The sequence below is a fragment of the Panthera pardus genome, unplaced genomic scaffold (genome assembly GCF_024362965.1).
Source record: "Panthera pardus isolate Hobbes unplaced genomic scaffold, ASM2436296v1 HiC_scaffold_17, whole genome shotgun sequence".
Taxonomy (NCBI): Eukaryota; Metazoa; Chordata; class Mammalia; order Carnivora; family Felidae; genus Panthera; species Panthera pardus.
This window is the reverse complement of record NW_026526732.1, coordinates 92,939,857-92,960,908: the sequence shown is the minus strand read 5'-3', so window position 1 is coordinate 92,960,908 and position 21,052 is coordinate 92,939,857. Positions and strand designations below refer to the sequence as shown.

General features: G+C 34.3%; 1 protein-coding gene across 1 annotated transcript in view; it reads right to left on the bottom strand.

Moving 5' to 3' along the window:
* LOC109248190 (protein eyes shut homolog) overlaps positions 1-21,052 on the bottom strand; it is a 784,935-nt gene that overhangs the window by 739,531 nt on the left and 24,352 nt on the right. The window contains exons 3-4 of the mRNA XM_053905310.1: positions 9,461-9,653; positions 4,729-4,935 (exon numbers count right to left, since the gene is read on the bottom strand). Coding sequence (XP_053761285.1) covers positions 4,729-4,935; positions 9,461-9,653 — 400 coding nt within the window. The remainder of the gene's footprint in view (positions 1-4,728; positions 4,936-9,460; positions 9,654-21,052) is intronic.

The following is a 21,052-nucleotide window of genomic DNA, read 5'->3' as shown; positions in this document are numbered from 1 at the left end:
ACTGTTATTTTAAAACTTTTAAAATTTCTGGTGGAAAATGATTCTCCAGAAGCATGGTGCCAACTTACTTCCCCACCAATAGAGTGGTATATCTTCACAAATAGTATTACAATTGAAAAAAATAATAATAAAACACTGGCTAATGGATAAAATTCGTGTCTCATTTTAAATGTGTTATCTTCAGGGTACCTGGGTGGCTTAGTCGGTTAAGCATACAACTTCACCTCAGATCATATCTCACAGCTCATGAGTTTGAGCCCCGCGTTGGGCTCTGTGCTGACAGCTCAGAGTCTGGAGCCTGCGTGATTCTGTGTCTCCCTCTCTCTCTGCCCCTCCCCTGCTCATGCTCTGTGTCTCTCTGTCTCTCAAAAATATACAAACATTAAAAAAATTATTAAATGTGATATCTTCAGTTGCTTCTGATGATTTTTAAATATCGTTTTACTGTCTGTATACAGCAAATTGTTTTACTATTTGAGTGGTCAGCTTTTCCTCTGATTTGAAAGGGTATTTATAACCATGTATAGTTATGAGGCAACACATTTTTCTATATATTTGCTTTAACTATGTTTATGACCATTTTTAGCATAGAAAGGTATTAATTTTACTTATTCTACCATAAAATGTACTATCAACATTTTATTTATAATTTTCTATTTTTACTTTTAGGCTTAAAAATTTCCTGTTAGAGGCAAAATAAATATTAACTTATATTTTATTTGGATTATTTAATGTTTTATTTTGTAACATTATCTAGTTAGTTCTCATAGAGGTTATCTGCTATAAGGGTATAGAGGAAGAGTTTTCAAAATAACAGAATGCATCAACACAAGTTAGTGAATATGAAAATCTATCAAATCTCTTCTTTGTATGTAATCTTATGTAATCTAACATATGTATCTGGACTTTTTATTCTATTTCCTTTTATTTGCATCCATTTAATAATACTATATTTTATTATAATTTATTTCAATATATTTCCTAAACATAAAATGCTCTTAGTACCATTTCTATTCAACATTTTGCTGGCTATGCTCTTCGACTTTAAAATGACTTGATCAGGGGCACCGGGGTGGCTCGGTTAGGCGTCCAACTTTGGCTCAGGTCATGTTCTCACGGTTCGTGGTTTGAGCCCCACGTCAAGCTCTGTGCTGACAGCTCAGAGCCTGGAGCCTGCTTCAGATTGTGTCTCCCTCTCTCTGGCCCTCCCCCGCTCATGCTCTGTCTCACTCTCCCTCTCAAAAATAAATAAACATTAAAAAAATTTTAAATGACTTGATCAAGTTCCATTATATTATCGCATTTGAATTTTTTTGAAATTGCTTTATACTTTTCAAATGTAGTGTTTCTTTAGTATTAAGGGCTCACATTTTTGAGAACTCAAATAAAGATGTCATATCTCATTTACTTTGGTTACTTAATGTATTTTCTATTAGATTTTCTAAATGGTATGTAAGAAATATGTGCACATACACATATAAGGCATTTTGACTTATGAGTTTAATGGAATTACCTCTTATTTTTCAACTTTAAGAATGGCATCGAAGGAGTGCCTGGGTGGCTGAGTCAGTTAAGCATCTGGCTCTTGATTTCGGCTCAGGTCATGATCTCACAGTTGGTGAGATTAAGCCCTATGTTGGGCTCTGCACTAACAGCGTGGAGCCTGCTGGAGATTCTCTCTCCACCTCTCTCTCTCTCTGCTCCTCCCCATCCTCTCTAAATAAGAAAACATTTTTTAAAAATGGTATTGAATATTGTTGTAAGCTATTTATATTTTGTTATCTTTGAAAATCATAATAGATATTGAAAAGATTTGAAGATAATGTAAATCCCTTAGGTAGGGAAAAATGGAAAGAAAAACTAAGTAACTTTAGCAAATTATAAATTGATTGTCAATATCTTTTCATCTAAGATCCCATGGGGTAAATTATATTATTAAATGTCTTTCTTTGACTGACCCTTTTATTCCCAGAGAAAATATCCCATTGTCATTTTTTAGAAATTTACTAATATTGTATTGAACTTTTTTAATTTAGAATTTTACAACTCTGGATGGAATAAATGGAACCCATATAAATTTTCATTTTTGTTCTATTTTTGTTATTCATTGCTATTAGAGAATATTTGGATCAGGAGGCTCTGACTATTGTCTCTTAAATCCTTCTGAACTAGTAGAAACAATAGAGAGTCATATTGCTATAGGAACATAATACCAAACTGCTAGAGAATGTTCTTTTTTTCTCTCTCTATTTTTAAAATAATTTTTATATTTCCATAAGTAATCTCTAAGACCAACACGGGGCTCATACTCATCACCCCAAGATCAAAAGTTGTGAGTTCTACTGACTGAGCCAGCCAAGTGCCTCCATTTTTTTTTCCTCTTAAACTTCATTTGCTTCATAAACTAAACCAAACCATAAAGACTGGTTTGGTTTAGCAGACCACTGACAAAGAGAACTTCAGATTGATAGATGTCATATTTTAGAACTAGCAATCATATACTTTAAAAGTTACACCAAACCCTAAAAAGCATATTGATAGACATAGCTCCATGATGCCTCACTTTGTTCATCATAAAGCTTTCTTGGAGTGTTATTTTTCTCTCACCCATCTAGGAGCTGTGAGGGACCCCAGAGTTACAAGCTTTCTACCTTTTATACTTTCCTAGTATGGAAATAGCATGTAGAGAGGAAGTAGTAATACTCAATGGTTCACTTTAGAAACATACAAATGAATCCTCCCCTTATCAGTTACATGCTTATTCTACATTTCGGCAGTGTCATGGAGCTTGGAATGCAGTCAAGATTTTAGCATGGCAGGCCATTCTACTATGGCTTACCCTACCTTTTCTTTATATGAGATTATTTCAGATGTGTAGTTATGTTTTTAAAGATCATTTTCAGCTACTGGATTGGTTTGGCCAATGGGGAGAACCTGCAAGTGACTAAAAGACAAGAGGAGAATGAAGCTGGGTATATATCTCCTGGTCTACTCCTGATTGGTTTGCACTGTATTGCCTATATTCTCTCCCAACATGCCATAGCTTCTATGAACTGGTAGCTTTCCTCTTTCTGGGTCTTGATGACTGCTCTTTCCTTTGTCCCTTCAGGACTCAAGGTAATGATGACATTCTGCTGTTACTAGTCCCTTCAGAATCCTACTATCTCTACCCATATCTTTGTAAATAATTTTTTTTTTTTTTTGTAAATTCTCCCAAGTACTCAACTGGAATGTGCTATCTATTCCCTGATATGACCCTGGTCAACACAGTGGATGAACATACTGGAAAATGCTGGCAAGTGCCTTGTAAATTATTGATTAACATGTCTAAAATATTTAGGAAGGCAAGGGAAACTAGAAGAAGAATAGGCAAATTGGAAAAGATTAAAATCACCAAAGAGTGCTTGAAGTTGGAATGAGGGAATGGGAAAAATGGAATGTGAGAAAGTTTTGCTCATAAAGGCAAACTTAGGGTTTTATTTCCTGGAAATGGAGAATTTGTGTCCTGATTATTTTCGAGGGATAGCTATGGGACTAACTGTATCAGAGGAGAAGATGTAACTCTGCTGAATTTGTTAAGAACCTTATATGCGAGAAGTGATGTATTAGGTATTACTGATGATTCTTAACAGTTATACAACAAGCTATTGTCTTGTAAAAGCACACGGAAAATACTACATTTAAATTTGTAATTAAAATTTATGTTATTTTTAGAAACATTTCACACTACACATACCAAATATAAGATTTGGTCTTTTGTATTATTGAGTTGCCAGCCACAAATTACACACCTAAACATTTTAAACACTGATATGTGATTCTTCTGAATCATACACACAAAATCTACAAATATACATATATAACACATGAAACCTATACATTTCTTATTGAGGGGAAATCAACTTCACAACCACAATTACACTTGAAATTCCACAAGATAGAACTTCTTTAAATAATGAAAATACCTTCTCTTTCTGCTAAATATAATTATTGAAGGTTTTTTTTTCTGCATGTTTCCCGGTTTGACAGTAATTACAAGGGTAGAGGAGACTAATAATTTCTAAAATGCTTTAAAGTAAGAATAGCTATCTAAGAAAAGTTGCTTTTCATTAATTATTTCAAGACTGAATTTAAATTTACACATGGGATACTATGTTGTGTCAATTTTTATATTTTTTTTTGTTAAGTAAAGGTCATGAGTTTCATTTACATTCTGAGTTATACATAATGAAAGCATCACAGCTTTGCATTAAATAATGATAAACCACGCTATGTAGAATGGCAACACTCAATAAAGTTCCCTTGATTGCTTCATCTTCCCGTTAAAAAAAAAATACCAGCACTGAAAAAAAAATGTTAGAAAGTGCATGTTATATTGTGTTCCACCTGACAAAGATTCTATTTCAAGAAATGAGAATAATAAAAGTTATTCCTAAACTTTGAAAGATCTATTGTAATGAATTGAACTAGTTCAGTTTCTGATTGCTTGCCAGCAGTGTAGCTGTCTCCAACATACTCCTGTATTGATCTGGTAGCCTTTGTGGCAGTGCATAAAGAATAAACATCTGTGTCAGGTACAACAGCAAGGTGCCATCCACATTGAACTTGCTGCTACCCTGATTACAAAGAGGCTGTTTAGAGCACCTGGTGACCACGACAGGCTCTTTCTTCACTATAGAAAAGAAACTCATTTCCAAAAGTTTACTGAACTGAAATTGAGAAACTCACCAGAAATCGTCAGCTGAAGAGGTGTTGGAATGAACTCCAGTGAAGACAAAGTAAGCGATCTAGTGATGGAAAGCCTCTGGCTTGCAGCAGAAGATTCCCAATCACGCACACTAGGCTGAAGTTCCCATTTGGGCCACTCTGAAGAAGTTGTAAGCTCTTCTTTTAAATCAGATGTTAAGGTCAGATATTCTGTATAATATGTCCAACCTGGCGCAAGAACAGACAAGGGAAAAGAGGCCTGTATTGGATATGACTGAGTTCCTGAAACTGCATAAAATGCGATATTAGAGGTTACCTCTGAAAAGTCAGACACAGAGTCTATATAAGGTGGCAGGTTGTTTTTGAAGTCACCTGAATATATAGTTTTTGGATGATTTTGTAAATTTAATTCAAAATCTAGAGAACTGTCGTGTGTGAAGTTTGAACTGATTATGAGATCCTTTACTCTCTCGCATACCCAATAAATTGTCTTGATTCAGTATCTCAGTGGGGCCCATGGTTATACCATGTTGTCCTATTGTCAATAGTTTTAAAATGTTCTCTGACACAGAAGGATCATCAGTAGTCAGTTTTGAAGTCAAATCAGAAATCATCAAGGCTGAAGAGACACTTTGTAAAGGGACAATGGATAAATAACTCTTAAATAAACATAAATTAACATCCAAATTACTTGATAGGGTAATGGATTTTCCAAGGATGAGGATAAAATCCTTCTTTTTGTACTCTTTTTAGAAGGAAATAAAGATGACAGTTCTGTGAATGCCACTGATGGCGTTATTTCAGTAGCATAAGACAATGGATGCCCAGAAGTGATAGTCTGAATTCCCATTAGTGCATACCAGCTGGCTGGTATCGCTGAGTTCATCCAGAATGTCTCATAAAAGTGGGACTGTTTTCTATGCAAAACTTGATCTGAGAATTCATGAGAGGATTTTATTTCAGTCATAGAACATGTTGCACATGTTTGGCTTAATTCACTTAAAGAATCAGCAGCCTGTGATTTGATGTTTGTGAGTCTCTGGTTGCTAGATGCTTCAGTAATAACCTGGTATTCACTGGGAATGGAGGCTTGTGTAGTGAATTGGTGCAGAGTTGATGAGTTTAAGATGGCTACCTGTTTAGATATAATTATCTTAGCAGGAGAAAGGGGAGACATTGAGGAGCTCAGCAATCTCCAGTACTCTCTTCTTGAAATTAGGGAAACAGCTGAAAATTCTTCAATATCCTCTTGAGCCCCCGTAGAAACAACTGGAGGTACACTTGTAGAAGTGGTTGTGAGCAGGAATCCATGGGAGAGTAATGAGTGCCTCTTTAACTTAATATCTGCTCCTGGAATGCCAGTAATTACTGAACTCACTGTGGTAGTAGTTAAGGCAATAGTCTCATTGTTCACAAATAATAAAGATTCTGTAGGAAAAATAAAATCTGGCATGAAAGAAGAAATGATAAATGGGGTCCTGTCTTCCATACTGGGGAAAAAGTATCCTGCTGTGGCTGCTCAAGTTTGGATAGGCATATGTGATACAGATGTTTTGCCCCAGACAATTTGTGCTGAGTCATGAACACCAAAATTCAGAAATTGAGAAGAGGAAACATCTGTGGAAGAAGGAATACTGCGTTTTGCTGAAAGCTCTCTAGTGGAAATCAGTTCTTTGAGTAAATAGCTTTCAAAAGATATGCCAATGCTTAATGTTGCTAAAATAGTAGTTGGGAGAACATCATGCTTGATAATGTCTGTCTGTTTTGGACCTTCAAAGAGGAAAAAGAAACAAAAAGAGAATCAGAAAAGTGAATTAAAAATGAACAACTTTGGCCCTGGGCTGAGTCTTCTGCAAATTGCACTGCCTCCTCATATCAATTATGTGCAGTCAAATGGCTCTGTAGGTTATATTTCTAATGGAAGTGTATGGGTAAGTTTAGTAATTTCACAAACTGGATAAATGCAAAGACTCCCATTATTCACACTCCATTTGAGGGTCAAAGTCAAACAAATTGTGCTATATAATCTTGAGAAAGAACAAAGCTGGAGGTATCTTGTGCCCTAATTTCAAACTATACTACAGGGCTATAGTAATCAAAACAGCATGGTACTGGCATAAAACCAGACATATAGATCAGTGGATTAGAGTAGAGAGCTCAGAAATAGGCCTACTCACATGTAGTCAATTAATCTCTGACAAAGGAGGCAAGAATATACAATAGGGAAAAGATAGTCTTTAAAATGAATAAATGGTGCTGGGAAAACTGGGCAGCTACATGAAAAAAATTAACTGGACTGCTACTTTACACCATATCATGGTGTAAAGATTTAAATATAAGACTCAAAACCATAACACTAGAAGAAAAAATAGGTAGTAAGCTCTTTAATATCAGTGTTAGCAATACTATTTGGGACCAGACTCCTTAGGCAAGGGCAACAAAAGTTAAAATAAACAAATGGGACTACATCAAACTTAAAAGCCTTTACACAACAAAGGAAACCATAAACAAAACAAAAAAAGCAACCTACTGAACGGGAGAAGATATGTGCAGATCACACATCTGATAAGGGGTTAACATCCAAAATATATAGAGAAATCCACAACTTAATATCAAGAGAACAAGTAATCTGATTTAAAAATGGGCAGGGGCACCTGGGTGGCTCAGTCAGTTAACTTTTGGTTTTGGCTCAGGTCATGATCTCACTGTGAGTTCAAGCCCTGCATCAGGGAGCTGGGGATTGTCTCTCTCTCTTTCTCTGCAGCTCCCCTGATTGCTTGTTCTTGCTCTCTCTCAAAATAAATAAACTTAAAAAAAATGTGCAGAGGACTTAAATAGACATTTTTTTAAAGAAGACATACGGATGGCCAACTGGCACATGAAAAAATACTCAACATCATTAATCATCACAGAAATGCAAATCAAAACCACAATATTACCACAAGTATGTCAGATTGACTATTATCAAAAAAGGCAATAAATAATAAGTGTCGGTGAAGATTTGTAGAAAAGGAACCTTTGTACACTGTTGGTGAAAATGTAAATTGGTGCAGCCACTGTAGAAAACAATATGGAATTTCCTTAAAAAAATTAAAAATTAGAAATACCATACAATCCAGCAGTACCACTTCTGGACATCAATCTGGAAAAAATGAAAACACCAGTTCAAAGAGATACATATGCTTCTATGTTCACTGAAGCATTGTATACAATAGCCAAGATATGGATTCAATCTATATGTCCATTGATAGATGAATGGATAAAGATGTTATATATACACAATGGAATATTACTCAGCCATAAAAAAGAATGGAAGCTCCTCACTTGTGATGACATGGATGAACCTAGAGAGTATTATGCTCAGTGAAATAAGTCAGAGAAAGACAAATACTGTATGATATTATTTACATATGGAATCTAAAAATAAATGAACAAACAAAACAAAAAATTCCATGAGAAACATACTCATAAATAGAGAATAAACTTGGTTAGCAGAGGAGGGAGAGATAAACAGGGTGGAAAAAATAGATAAAGGGGATTAAGAAGTACAAACTCCCAGTTATAAAATGGGTAAGACATGGGAATGTAATATACAGCACAGGGAATATAAATAATATTGTAGCAACTATGTATGGTGTCAGGTGGCAACAAGATTTGTCATGGGGATCATTTAATAATGTATAGAAATATCAAATCACTATGATGTATACCTGAAAATAATAGAATATTCTGTATCAATTATACTTCAATTATAAAGAAAAGCAATATATATAATTTATGTTATATTAAATTTTGTATTTATTTCATAAACATTTTTATTTATTTCTCATATTTATACTTATACATACAAGCAATGAGTATGCACAGAGGGAAAAGAAAGAATTGACATATTCCACAGCAAATGACTCCTTTGAATAATGAAACATGAAAAATTACAACTTTGTCACTGATAGACTCAATGAATATATAACATATTGGTTAAAAAATATTAGAAATATTATTTTAATTTCTAAATAGGCACAGTATACTTTATATTTGATAATATTATATTTCAACTTAAGTCTTTAAAAGAACAGAAATTACAAAGACAAAAAATAGGGAAGACTACCTGCCTGCTTATAATATCCAGTAGCCTTCAAAAATATTTTTCCTAAGCAAAGAATACCTTGTTAAGGGGTATAATTCTCATTCTTATTATCCTGAGTGACACTGACTATAAAAAGAATTAATTTGGAATTTAACATATGATATACTATTTACAATATAGCATCATTTGATTTAGTAAATTAAATAAGACATATTGAAACATACTCAAGATGTCAAAATACTTCAAAATTGGAAAAAATGCAGTTTAAAAAAATTCCAATAAATTGATAGGAATATAAATTTATATATAATGATTCAGAGAATGTTAAAGATAGAATAAAGTAAGTATTACAAGTTTTTTAAATAAGTTTTATGGATAGTTAAAATCAGCTCAGACTGGAATCCAGTTATCTACCAAAATTTACATATCATAATAAAGATATTAATAAACATTTTTTCACTGTTTAAGAAAGAGTATTTATTAGCAAAGAACATCAATATTCTTAAACCAAAACTTAAAACTGAAACATAACAAGAATTCTAGAATAATTTTATACCCCTGAAAAATTATGTATCTCAGAAAAATAAAGATTTGAAATAAGTCAGAAAATAGGTTTCAATACACATCAAATTCAATCTTTTATATATCTTATTTTCATCTACTTACCTGGATCATCTGGGTTAGTATTCATGATGGTCCACAGTCTTGTAGCCCTTGCTGATGGAAAGCTACTGATTGAAGTGTCAGAAGCAGATACTGTATATGTTTGTGTAGAAATGACATCCGTTCTTTGAGAGACAAGAGGTAAACAGGTAATTCTGTTTATTTCAGCACCACAAAAAAGCCCAGTGGAGCAGGCCTGCAAACAATAATTATAATAACTAAGTTCACAGTTTCTTTGTCACCAAGAGAGAAGTTTTTAAGTTAGTTTTGAGGCATTTTCTTGTCATATTCGATAGCTCAAATCATCACCTTAATTTGCTTGAAAATAAAGTCTTTAGGGTAAATTTTATCTGTATTTCAAAATTAATCCTTCAAATTTTGGATATGCTCAATTAAGTGCCTAAATGTATTCTTAATTTCTTTAATTTTAAGCCAAAATACTATTTCACATTTCCTTTAAGGGTATTTTTTTTCCAAGGAAGAATTTGTGCTGTATGGTAGTCAATATGGATCTAAAAGCTTCGTTACAAATTATAAACTCTTCCACTCTAAATGTCATATTTAGTTGGAAGCAAATGTAAAATGCAGTATATGCAACAGATAATTTGAAAACATTTTCTTGTGATGTTTGAATCATTTTAATTTGTATTGGCTTACGGAGCAATGATCCTTATAGATTTAGGTTTATGTGAATAGCCTATTGCTGCCATAAACTTACAAGATAATTTCTGCATAAAGAAATTGTTTTTAGCTTATGGGAAGAGAATTGTGATACATACATAAATAAGTACAAATATATCTGGGGATTCTCCTTTAAATATAGAATTAACACTTAGTTACACTATTTGTAGATTTTGAACTTTATGAAAATACAATTCAAATATTATTTAAAAATAGTAATGCATGCCTATTTCCTAACACTAAGGACACATTCAACAGGTATCCTTACTTAACTGGGCTAGTATTTGTTCAAGATTTCATATAATTTGCACAAAATGTAAATTTTACTTTAGATACCCTTTTTTCATTTGTTTCAGAGTTATAAATTCTGTATTCACTTTCAAATAACACCTGAAAGTTTTTATAAGGTCAGAGAATTCTTGATGTTTTATAACTGCTTTAAAAAATCTAACATGTAGGGGCGCCTGGGTGGCTCAGTCGGTTGAGCAGCCGACTTCAGCTCAGGTCATGATCTCGTTATCCGTGAGTTCGAGCCCTGTGTCGGGCTCTGTGCTGACAGCTCAGAGCCTGGAACCTGTTTCGGATTCTGTGTCTCCCTCTCTCTGATCCTCCCCTGTTCATGCTCTGTCTCTCTCTGTCTCAAAAATAAATAAACGTTAAAAAAATTAAAAAAAAATCTAACATGTAGAAAATGGTAAAAAGTGAAGCTAGAAGCAATAGAGGAAACAGCAAGAAAAAAATATGTTTTATGATTCCACATATTAAGGACCAAGAGATTTGTCTTTTTCTCTACTCAAGGGTAAGCAGCAAGGCTTGGAAAGAATTCAAAGATTGTTGAAAATACACATGGAACTAGGATAGAGATCAGAATGCAAATATATTAGATTATGGTGAAAATATAGCTGCTACATAGTGCAAAAATATTTGCATGACCAACATTTTCCTACTAAATCAGAATCAGAAGTTATTATCAACTTCCTTGAGAAATCACTACCATGGGGTTAAGGGATCCTCAAAGCCCCATGATCAACAAGTTTTCCCCATGTCACCATTGCTACGTAAGAATCACAGATATCCTTGAGGTACACTAGATCAGAACGTGTAAAACAAAGTGATTCAAATACTTAATGACGTAAGGCTAAGATACTGTCATAAGAATGATCTGGAATACCTGATATTCATAGACTAAATATCTATCTTTAGACAACTTTACATTGGAACTACTAACATTTGTCTCTATGGTTCTGATATGTTCTCTAATATTGTTGACTATTATATCACTGGATATGTTAATACATCCATTCTTCCTGGTGGGAAGCCATACTTTCTCTTTCCTATGTTGTATGCCTAAGCTCACATCCATTGTGTGCTGTTCTCAGCATTTAAGTCTCAAAGGTGAATTTATTTTCCTAATTTTGAGCTTGATAAGAAATGTCTTATTATATTCCCAAGTACCAGCAATTAAAATCATAGAGCCTTTTTTAAAATTAAATGTTTCTCCAAATTCATTTCAGCATTTTAATTGTTTGAACTCTCTCTTTCCTCCTCCTCCACACACACACACACACACACACACACACACACACACACTAACATAATTTATCCTAGAGAAACTTCTATATTTTCCTTAGTTAAATTCAAAACTGCATGGCAAAGCTTACTACATGTTCACCAAACTTATTTCTTCTTCCTCTTGGACATGTTTTACTCACTCTTGTGTTTATGTGAGACCAGGTCATTTACTCTTAATCAATGAAATGTGAATGATCATGAAGTATGTCACTTTCAGATTGATTGACAAGAGTCTGCTATGCATGAACCTCCAGCCTCTTCTTCCATGTGGCGACTTCAGAAAACACATATTAATGATAGAGGAGCCACAAAAAGGAAGTAGCCCAGATCCATAGATCTTTATTTGAAGGAGAATATCTGAAATCAGAAACACTCACTTGGACTTCATATGAATGAAAAGTAAATTTGTATTATTCTAGGAAAAATTTAGAAGTTATTGCTATATCAACCAGTATTGGTTGGTATCAATCTCTCCCTCACTTGGTAATGTTACAAGAAAACTAAACCATAAATGGTTGAACATTTCTTTTCCCATAACTGCAGGATTACACTGAAGGATATAAGTATTTCAAATATTTAAATTTGCTTTAATTCAGCAAATATTAAAGTTATATTTCTTTCCTAACTTCAGTTACCCTAATTTACTTATTTTGCCAATATATCTCTCATTCACTCATCATTCATCTATCAAATATGTATTGAGTACCTACCATGAATAGCATAATAACTTAATGCTGATAGTTACTGAAATGTAATATGTGCCATGACAAAGATAGCCATTTCTACAAAACTTCATGACTTAAAAAATATTTTTCTTTCTGAATCTATATTTGAGGAGAAAAATGCAAATAGGATCTTTTGAATCAAACCTTTATGAGAATATGGTCATCCACTTTCCATGGTCACTGTGTAGCCTTCTATGTCTTTACTCAACAAATATTTCATGATCAGTTTCTAAGTGTCAGTGATTGTTGCAAGTGCTTGGAATAAAATAACTAACAAGATATGCAATGTTTGTTTCATTACATAGCTTATCTTTTAGTAAAGGAATCAGAATTAATTAATTAATACTAATTAGTAATAAGTGGCTTAAAGACAAAATTTTGCAAAATAAATAATAAGGACAAATAGGGAGGACTCTTAAAGGGAGTGGCCAGGGAAGTCTTTTCTGATCAGGGATCTGAATGCGAATTTCTGAAGAAAAGAGCATTCAAAGCAAACAGAAGAGGGGTATAATGGCCCTGAGACAGGAACATGCATTGTATGTTTGAAAGACAGCAAGATGGGGGATATGAATAAAGAGATGAACAGAAGGCCATCAGTGGATGGAAGTGAGGTCACAGACATAGGCAAGATAGGTAAGATAATGTGTTTCTTGTTGTATTTGGAATTAATTATGAGAGTTATGGAAAGCCATTGGAGTATTTAATATTTAGGAAAAAAGATACAGTTTGATTTATATTATGAAAGGATTAAGTTAATGTTTTGTAGATAGTAGACTCTTAAGGGAGTCTGGAGTACAGGAAAGAATGGAAGCTGTGAGATAGATGGATATATATATATATATATATAATCAATGATTCCTAAGTTTTTGTTCCTATCAGTGATGTGCGTAGTGGTGTAACTTACTAATTTGAAGAACACTGGTGAAGAACACTGGTATTTTTTTTAATACTTAAATGTTTATTTATTTATTTGTTTTGAGATAGAAAGAGTGTGTGAGCTACCACAAGCACAAGTTGGGGAGGGGCAGAAAAAGAGGGAGAGAGAGAGAATCCCAAGCAGGCTCCACGCCTACCAACAAGGAGATAATGACCTGAGCTGAAATCAAGAGTCAGATGCTCAACTGACTGAGTCACCCAAGAGCCCCCTAAAGTACTTTAAACTTGATAGGCTCATTAGCTATCCAGATATGGATGTAGAGTAAGAAATTGGAAATATGAGTCTCTCCTGAGACAGAATTACTCTTAAATCATCTCAACTAAGTAAGAAATTATGATTATGGGATAACTAGTGTTATCCCATAGTCCTTCTAATTCTCTAGTCACAGACCTAAAAAAACGGCAGAGCCTAGATTTATATGTAGGCACTAAGACTCCAGAATCCACACACATAATCATTGTGCTATATGTTTTACCTCTTATTACATCTTCAACATTTGTTATGAACAGTTCTACCCTACAGTTGATTGTTTTAGGTAATACAAACATTCTTTTATTCTAATAGCCTAATGGATATCACTATCAATTAAATTTAATAATCACTATCGATATGTTAAGATCTGAGCAAAACAATGTTGCTATTGACAGTAACATTTGAAGACATAATGTACTTCATCCTTACTTTCTACTTGAGGTGATGAGTGTGTAATATAGCAAAAAAAAAACCCCCCAAAAAAACAAAAAAAACCCCAAAATTCCCAGTTGTCACAGTTTCATATCAATCTAATTCTGTGGTTTGATCTACTTTCCTCTTAGAACTAGTAGTTTACTCCTTAAAGTTTACTAAAATAACTGACAGCTTGAATTTTTCCAACACTATCAAAAAACATTATTAATTTTTTATTTTTTTAAGTTTGTTTATTTTGAGAGAGAGAAAGAGAATGTGCGTATGCAGTGCAGGCAGGGGAGGGGCAGAGAGAGACAGACAGGGAGAGAAATAGAATCCCAGGCAAGCTCTGTGCTGTCATGGCCTAGCTGCAAGTGGGGCTTGATTTCACTTAACCATGAGACCATGATCTGAACAGAAATCAAGAGTTGGACACTCAATGGACTGGGCCACCCACGACCCCCTATTTTATTGTTTATATAGCAAACTGTCTACCTAATTTGTGGGGGCCAGTGCAAATGAAAATATAGATCCCCTTGCTAAAAAATGGTTAATTATTAAGTCAGCAACAGCAGAATATTAGAGCAATTGTGTGTGTGTGTGTGTGTGTGTGTGTGTGTGTAGGGGTGGGTATCTTCTAATGGCAGGGTCTTAATGCAACTCACAAGTCACATACCCATGACTTATATATGCTAATTTTGCCATTTTATAATAGTGGATTTACCTACCTGTAGCTTAACACTCTTTGAAAATTTTCTCAGGGTGATATATGCCTTCTTAAATTGAAATATCTTTTTGATAATTTTGATAATTGGAAGAAACAGTTCAGATGATTGTTACGCTAAATTCATGACATGGTGTTCTTGTAGAATTATAAAGGAAACATCAGGCAGAACATCCAATATAAAACCACCAAGCAAATCTGTTTCTAAGTAGTATAGGCTTAGTTACCCCATCAATTACAGTTCTAAGAAGCAATAAACTCTTCCCAGTTTCATATAAAGTGAAACGTTCGATTTATGCTAATTGGAACTATCATGTTTCATTAGGAAAGGTTCACTAAACTCAAGTTCTCTTTCAATAATTTCTGCTTTCTGGCAAGCTTTTGCATCATTTACATAATTTCAAATTCTATAAAAATTTTACTATATAAAATTCTCAGGTCTCAAGTAACAAATCAATGTCCAGTCACAAAACCAATAACCAATAATTTACATCTAGTTAGTATATTTCTCCCATGTAGGGAGAACTTGTTGGTTAGATAAGGGGAAAAAACTTTCCAAGTTGTTGATTCAGTGTTGCTGTCTTATAAAGGATACTTGCAGGTTTCTGCATGTGGTTAGCTAACTGGACTGGGAGATGAAAGGTAAAGTTAGTGTCAGTCTGAATCTGAGAATAATATTCTGAAGAATGATATCATTCACCCATAATAATAATAAAAGAATCTGTTAATGATCAGAGATCAAATATTAAGAATACTTTGACATAAAGTATATAATATTGAGATAGTTTTATGATTCAAAATTGGACTACATATTTCTAGTTTTTCTAGATTTCCGCTATAATATCTATAGAGTCCATATCAATAATTAGAATTGTTTTTGTATGACTGTTTGTATACCAAATGGATTTACATGTCTTTACCAGCATAACAAAAGTGCCTCTGACCACTCTCTGCTGAATGGCCATGGCTAGTATGATGTCTAGAACATAGTTACATAGTTGGTGGTCAGTAAACATTTGTTGGAAAAAAAACCCTAAAAGATAATATTCCTTTGAAAATGCATTTTATCTAGGTACTTCTGCATTTCTTTTTTCCTATGAACATAAAATGCCATCCTTCTTGAAAAACTCCATCAGATAAGAAATCAGGATTTTGGAATAGTAGTCTGGTGAAATATCCCTTGGGCTTCCAAACCCTGAAGATTATTGAAAGTTCACATGACCAAAGCTTTATACAGTCTCATATGAACCTTGTGATCTAAAAAGGATGTAGCCTAAGCCTTGATCTTTCAAGAATAAAGCCTCCTCATGTAATATTCTAAACATGATAGGGCCCTTCCAGGAGAAGTGGTGATCATCTAAACTGTTTCTATGGAGGCTGTCAGTGGTCAGACCTAGAGAAGTAAGTCTGATCTACACATGTCCTCTGTAGAGAGCTCATCATAATGGAGCACATAGATAGTGATATGATGGCACGAATTATCTCTCTGCCTAGGCTGTGTGTGGCACTAATGCCACTAATGCCATGGATATTTGCATCTATTCACTATCTAGAGAATCTACAAAAAAGGTGGCAATTTCTCAAGAAACATATAGTTCTAGAATTCTTTTCTTCCTGCATGATGACTTGACAGAAAAAAACAGGAATTCTCATTCCCTCATTTTGCACTTATTTCTCTTCTTCTTTCTTTCTTTATTATTTTTAAGATTTATTTATGTTTGAGAGAGAGAGAGAGAGAGAGCACAAGTGGGGGAAGGGCAGAGAGAGGGAGACGCAGAATCCGAAACAAGCTCCAGGCTCTGAGCTGTCAGTGTAGAGCCTGATGCGGGGACTGAACCCACCAACTGCTAGATCATGACTTGAGCCGAAGTCAGATGCTTAACCGACTGAGCCACTCAGGTGCCCCTTTATTTATTTTCTTTTTCTTTTATTTTTTTTAAATGTTTATCTTGAGAGAGTGAGAGCGAGAGAGAGAGAGGGAGAGGGAGAGGCAGAGAGAGGGGGGAGAGACAGAATCTCAAGCAGGCACCACACCATCAGCGTAGAGCCCAACACAGGCTCAATCTCAGGAACTGCAAGATCATGACCCGAGCCCAAATCGAGTCAGATGCTTTACAGACTGAGTCCTATGTTTTCCCGAGGCCTATGTTTTCTTGAAGTGAGTTTTCTACTTTCTTAGAAGATAACTTTATTTCCCTTCATTGAATTTGGCTACCAGATCTTCAAGGGATTTGCTTAGGTGGAGTTCTCTTTGAAAATATACGCTCATTGCTTTCCTATACAATTCTAATCTTCTGGGACAACTTCTAGGAGAACTAATGAATGAAAATATAAATATCTTGAGGACTGTACTGAATCAGACATTTTACTTGATCTGGCTATTGGAAGATAGTTGAGAAAGGCAAGTGGAAAGCACAGCTCAGGGGAGAAGCCAGGGTTAACACTAGAGACAAAATGTCCAGACAACAGATTTCCTGCAGAAAGCTGATGAGACAAGAGGTTGAGAGACACTGTTTTAGAGGCAAGCCCTCACAAGTATATTTACTAACCATAGAATATGTGCCAGAGTTATTTTTTTAAAGTTTATTTCTTTTGAGAGAGAGACAGAGACAGAGACAGAGACAGAGACAGAGAGAGAATATCAAGCAGTCATCATACTGTGAGCACAGAGCCTGACATGGGGCTCAAACCCGTAAACCATGAGATCATGACCTGAGCCAAAGTTGGACACCTAACTGACTGACCCACTGAGACACCTCAGAGTTATTTTTTAAAATAAAAGTCCGACTAGGTAATTCCTTAGCTGAAAAAATCATCAGTGGTTTACCACTTTCCTAGGAAAAGTAAAAATGATGTAGTCTAGCACACACAGACACTGACCATTTCTAAAAACATATGCTTATTTCTTATTACTTTTTTACATAAATTATGATAATTACCACGTCACATATATTTTTTTCCTTCCTGAATCCCACTACTGCCACATATTCCCACCCTGAACCTAGGTAACCCAGATACCCAACTTTTTTGATTCAACTCAAAATTCTCTGGGAAATCATCTATGTTCCCTAAAAAGTTTTTAAATACATCACTACTGTGCTTTCATGAAATATTGTGTAGACCTTAACTGCAGCTGTTATCTGTCATACTGTGATTGCTGTTTGACATATTTTTCACTCCCAGTAGACCAAAGTTTTTAAGAGCAAAAACAGTCCTCAAGTGTCTAGCTCAGTGTTAGAGATCATAGGCTAGTAAAGAATACTCTTGGGGGAGCTTGTGGTTATCAGTCTATGTCAGTCTGCTTCATGCTAAGTAAAAAGAAGGGAGTGATAATTCTACTGAGTTGGAGACCCAAAAGCCTTTGATTTGGTCAACTCAAATTGATCACAAATGTTGAACTGGAGTCTTGGGACAAGATCTTTATATTACTTGGTTTCCATTGAAGTTCACAGGTGACTTATAAAATAAAAAGCCTGTGGAATACAATGGGTCTGTAATTTGATAACTAAATTGTAATTACTAAATGAAAGGTACAATTTGATGAATAAGCTATATATTTGAATATGAATTATTATATATACAAATTACTCAGACCAATGTGCACAAATCATATATTTCTAATACATTTATAATAAAGATATTTAAACTTTTCCCCCTTTTTCAGTACTGTTAAATGAACCTGTACATTAAAAAACATAAATTACATTTTTTTTTATTTTTGGGACTTGGATTGTATTGAATTAAAACTCCCTTTGCAAAAAATATTCTCTGAATACTTTTCTAATGTTTCACATTAAAATAAACTCAGAAAACTATGAGTACAGATCAATTTTTTGAAATAAAATTATTCATGTAGCAATAAGCATATTATATTTTGATAGAAATTATACACAAATAGACTACCTTCAAATTTTAAGTGGATGCTATTTAATCAACTTTCTACAATGAATAAATTAAATTGCATGTCAATTATTTTGATTCTAATCAAAGAAGTACTAGTTATTTTCCTATATGTTAACTATAAATATAGATTTTAGGCTCTGAATGAAGAAATAGTTTGAATTTTAAAGTTATAGGCTCAACCATGGCACAGTTCATGTTGGTAATACCATTGTATTTAATTTAAATTAAAATAATTTGTGTTTGATTTGATTTGAGTTCAACACAATATTGAGAATCTACTCTGTGTTAGCCATCCTATCAGAATCAGTTAATAACGTGCAACTTTCTGTACCTCTTCTCTGTAGGGCAACTTCAACCTACACCCAATCATACTTGCTACACTTGTCATTGTCATTCAGGCTTGCTCTCCTATTGGAACTCTTTTCTGAACCAATTCACTCAAATCGAGTAGGGCTCTGTCCCTTTATTTTGATATCTATAGTGTCTTGTATACATACCTTTATCAAAACACATTAGTTAATAAATATCATTTGTTGTCTATCTCTCTTCGGGCTGTTATTACATGCCAACCAAATAGCCACAGTTGTGTTCATGACACACACAATGATTCATTACAGTACTGATCATTTTATATTTTTCTTCATCTTGTAGATCATTTAAAATACAAAGGTGCAATCCTCATTTTATTTTTTTTTTAATTTTAACGTTTATTCATTTTTGAGAGAGAGAGAGAGACAGAGCGTGAGCAGGGGACGAGCAGAGAGAGAGGGAGACACAGAATCTGAAGCAGGCTCCAGCCTCTGAGCTGTCAGCACAGAGCCCAATGTGGAGCCTGAACTCACTGACAGAGAGATCATGACCTGAGCCGAAGTTGGGCGCTTAACTGACTGAGCCACCCAGGCGCCCCTGCAATCTTCATTTTAAAGCATTAACCAGGATGGCTTCTGACTACTTTAGTAGTAGCCTACTATTTCCTATTTAGTAGTAGCCTATCTATTTCCTATAACCCACTGTGACAATACATGTTATCTCTCTCCCTTCAGACTGAAGTGGGTTAGGCTTGTAGTTTGAATGCTTTGAAGCTGATCTTCACATTCTGAAAATATGCACACAATCCTCCCTTTACTTGGGAAATGCAAGTGCAAGTGGCATGAAAACAGTTACATGAAGTAACACAAAACCAAATCAAGTACCATGGTACAAGGATACCATCTAACACCTAAAATATATCAAATACAGCAAGGAAAATACTCTGTGCTGAAAATTAGTGCCCCTGAGCTGCATGGAGAGGGACAAGCAACAGGTCTTATTCTTCCCTATAGACTGACTCTTTTCTTAGTTTTATTTATTTTTAATTAAGGGGGAAAAAAGCTACACCAGATGCACTGATTATGAATAGCAAAAAAGACTCCTAGGCCACAAGGGAAGCATTAAAACCCTACTGTTTTTCAGTGGCAATACTAGAAAAAGCAGGGGAACAGAGAGATTGGTGTCTATCATCAAAAGAATGCAGTAGATGTCGGTTATCATATTTCTTCCTGCTGCCTCGCCTGTATTTAATTATTTATAAAATGGCAGATGTAAAATGCACACTTCCATTTGTTATAATGTAAGAGTCATGTGAAATAAGAAATTTTGGTGTAAAATGTAAGAGAAATTTTGTAAAAATTGTATGAGTTAAATCCTTTTTAGTGTGACTGTGTTTGCCAAGAGAAATTTGAGCATAGCTCAGTGTAAAAAGATTCAGAACTTGAGTTGAATACAGAACAAAACCTTTCTGATCTACCAGCTACATAAAGTATTCTAATCTCTTTATTTCCATATCTGTAAAATAGGGATAACAATGCTTCTTATGTCACAAGTTTGTTTTTTCTTTTTTAAAGCACTAAATGAAGTAATGCACCCAAAACACTTAGCCTGGCAAATAGTTAATGCTTCACCAATGATAACTAACTTTAATGGTAGCTTATGGCTCAAATGGTGTTTTACATCAGTTTATTATTATAGAAAGGAATTCACTATATCTTTGATAGTGTATGTTATTGCATCTAATCTGTGTTGCAAATTTATTATATGATTAACACCAAAATATTTATGGTCTTACCCGTGTTCTTACTCATTTGATAAATAAATATTTATTTAGAATGGATCTATTATGTGGTATCAATGTGGAAAAAGAGGTAACGACAGATATGCATAGTTACTGTTCTCATGGAGCTTATTACTGGAGAGAAGAGAAGCAGAGCAGGGTGGAGAGGTGAGGAGGGAACAGAAGGGAAGGGAGTGGGGGGGAGACTTCGGTCACATATTGAATACAGAGATACACAAACAATTGACGGGTTATGGTTTTAGCAATTGCTATGGAAATAAATTATAAAATGCTACCT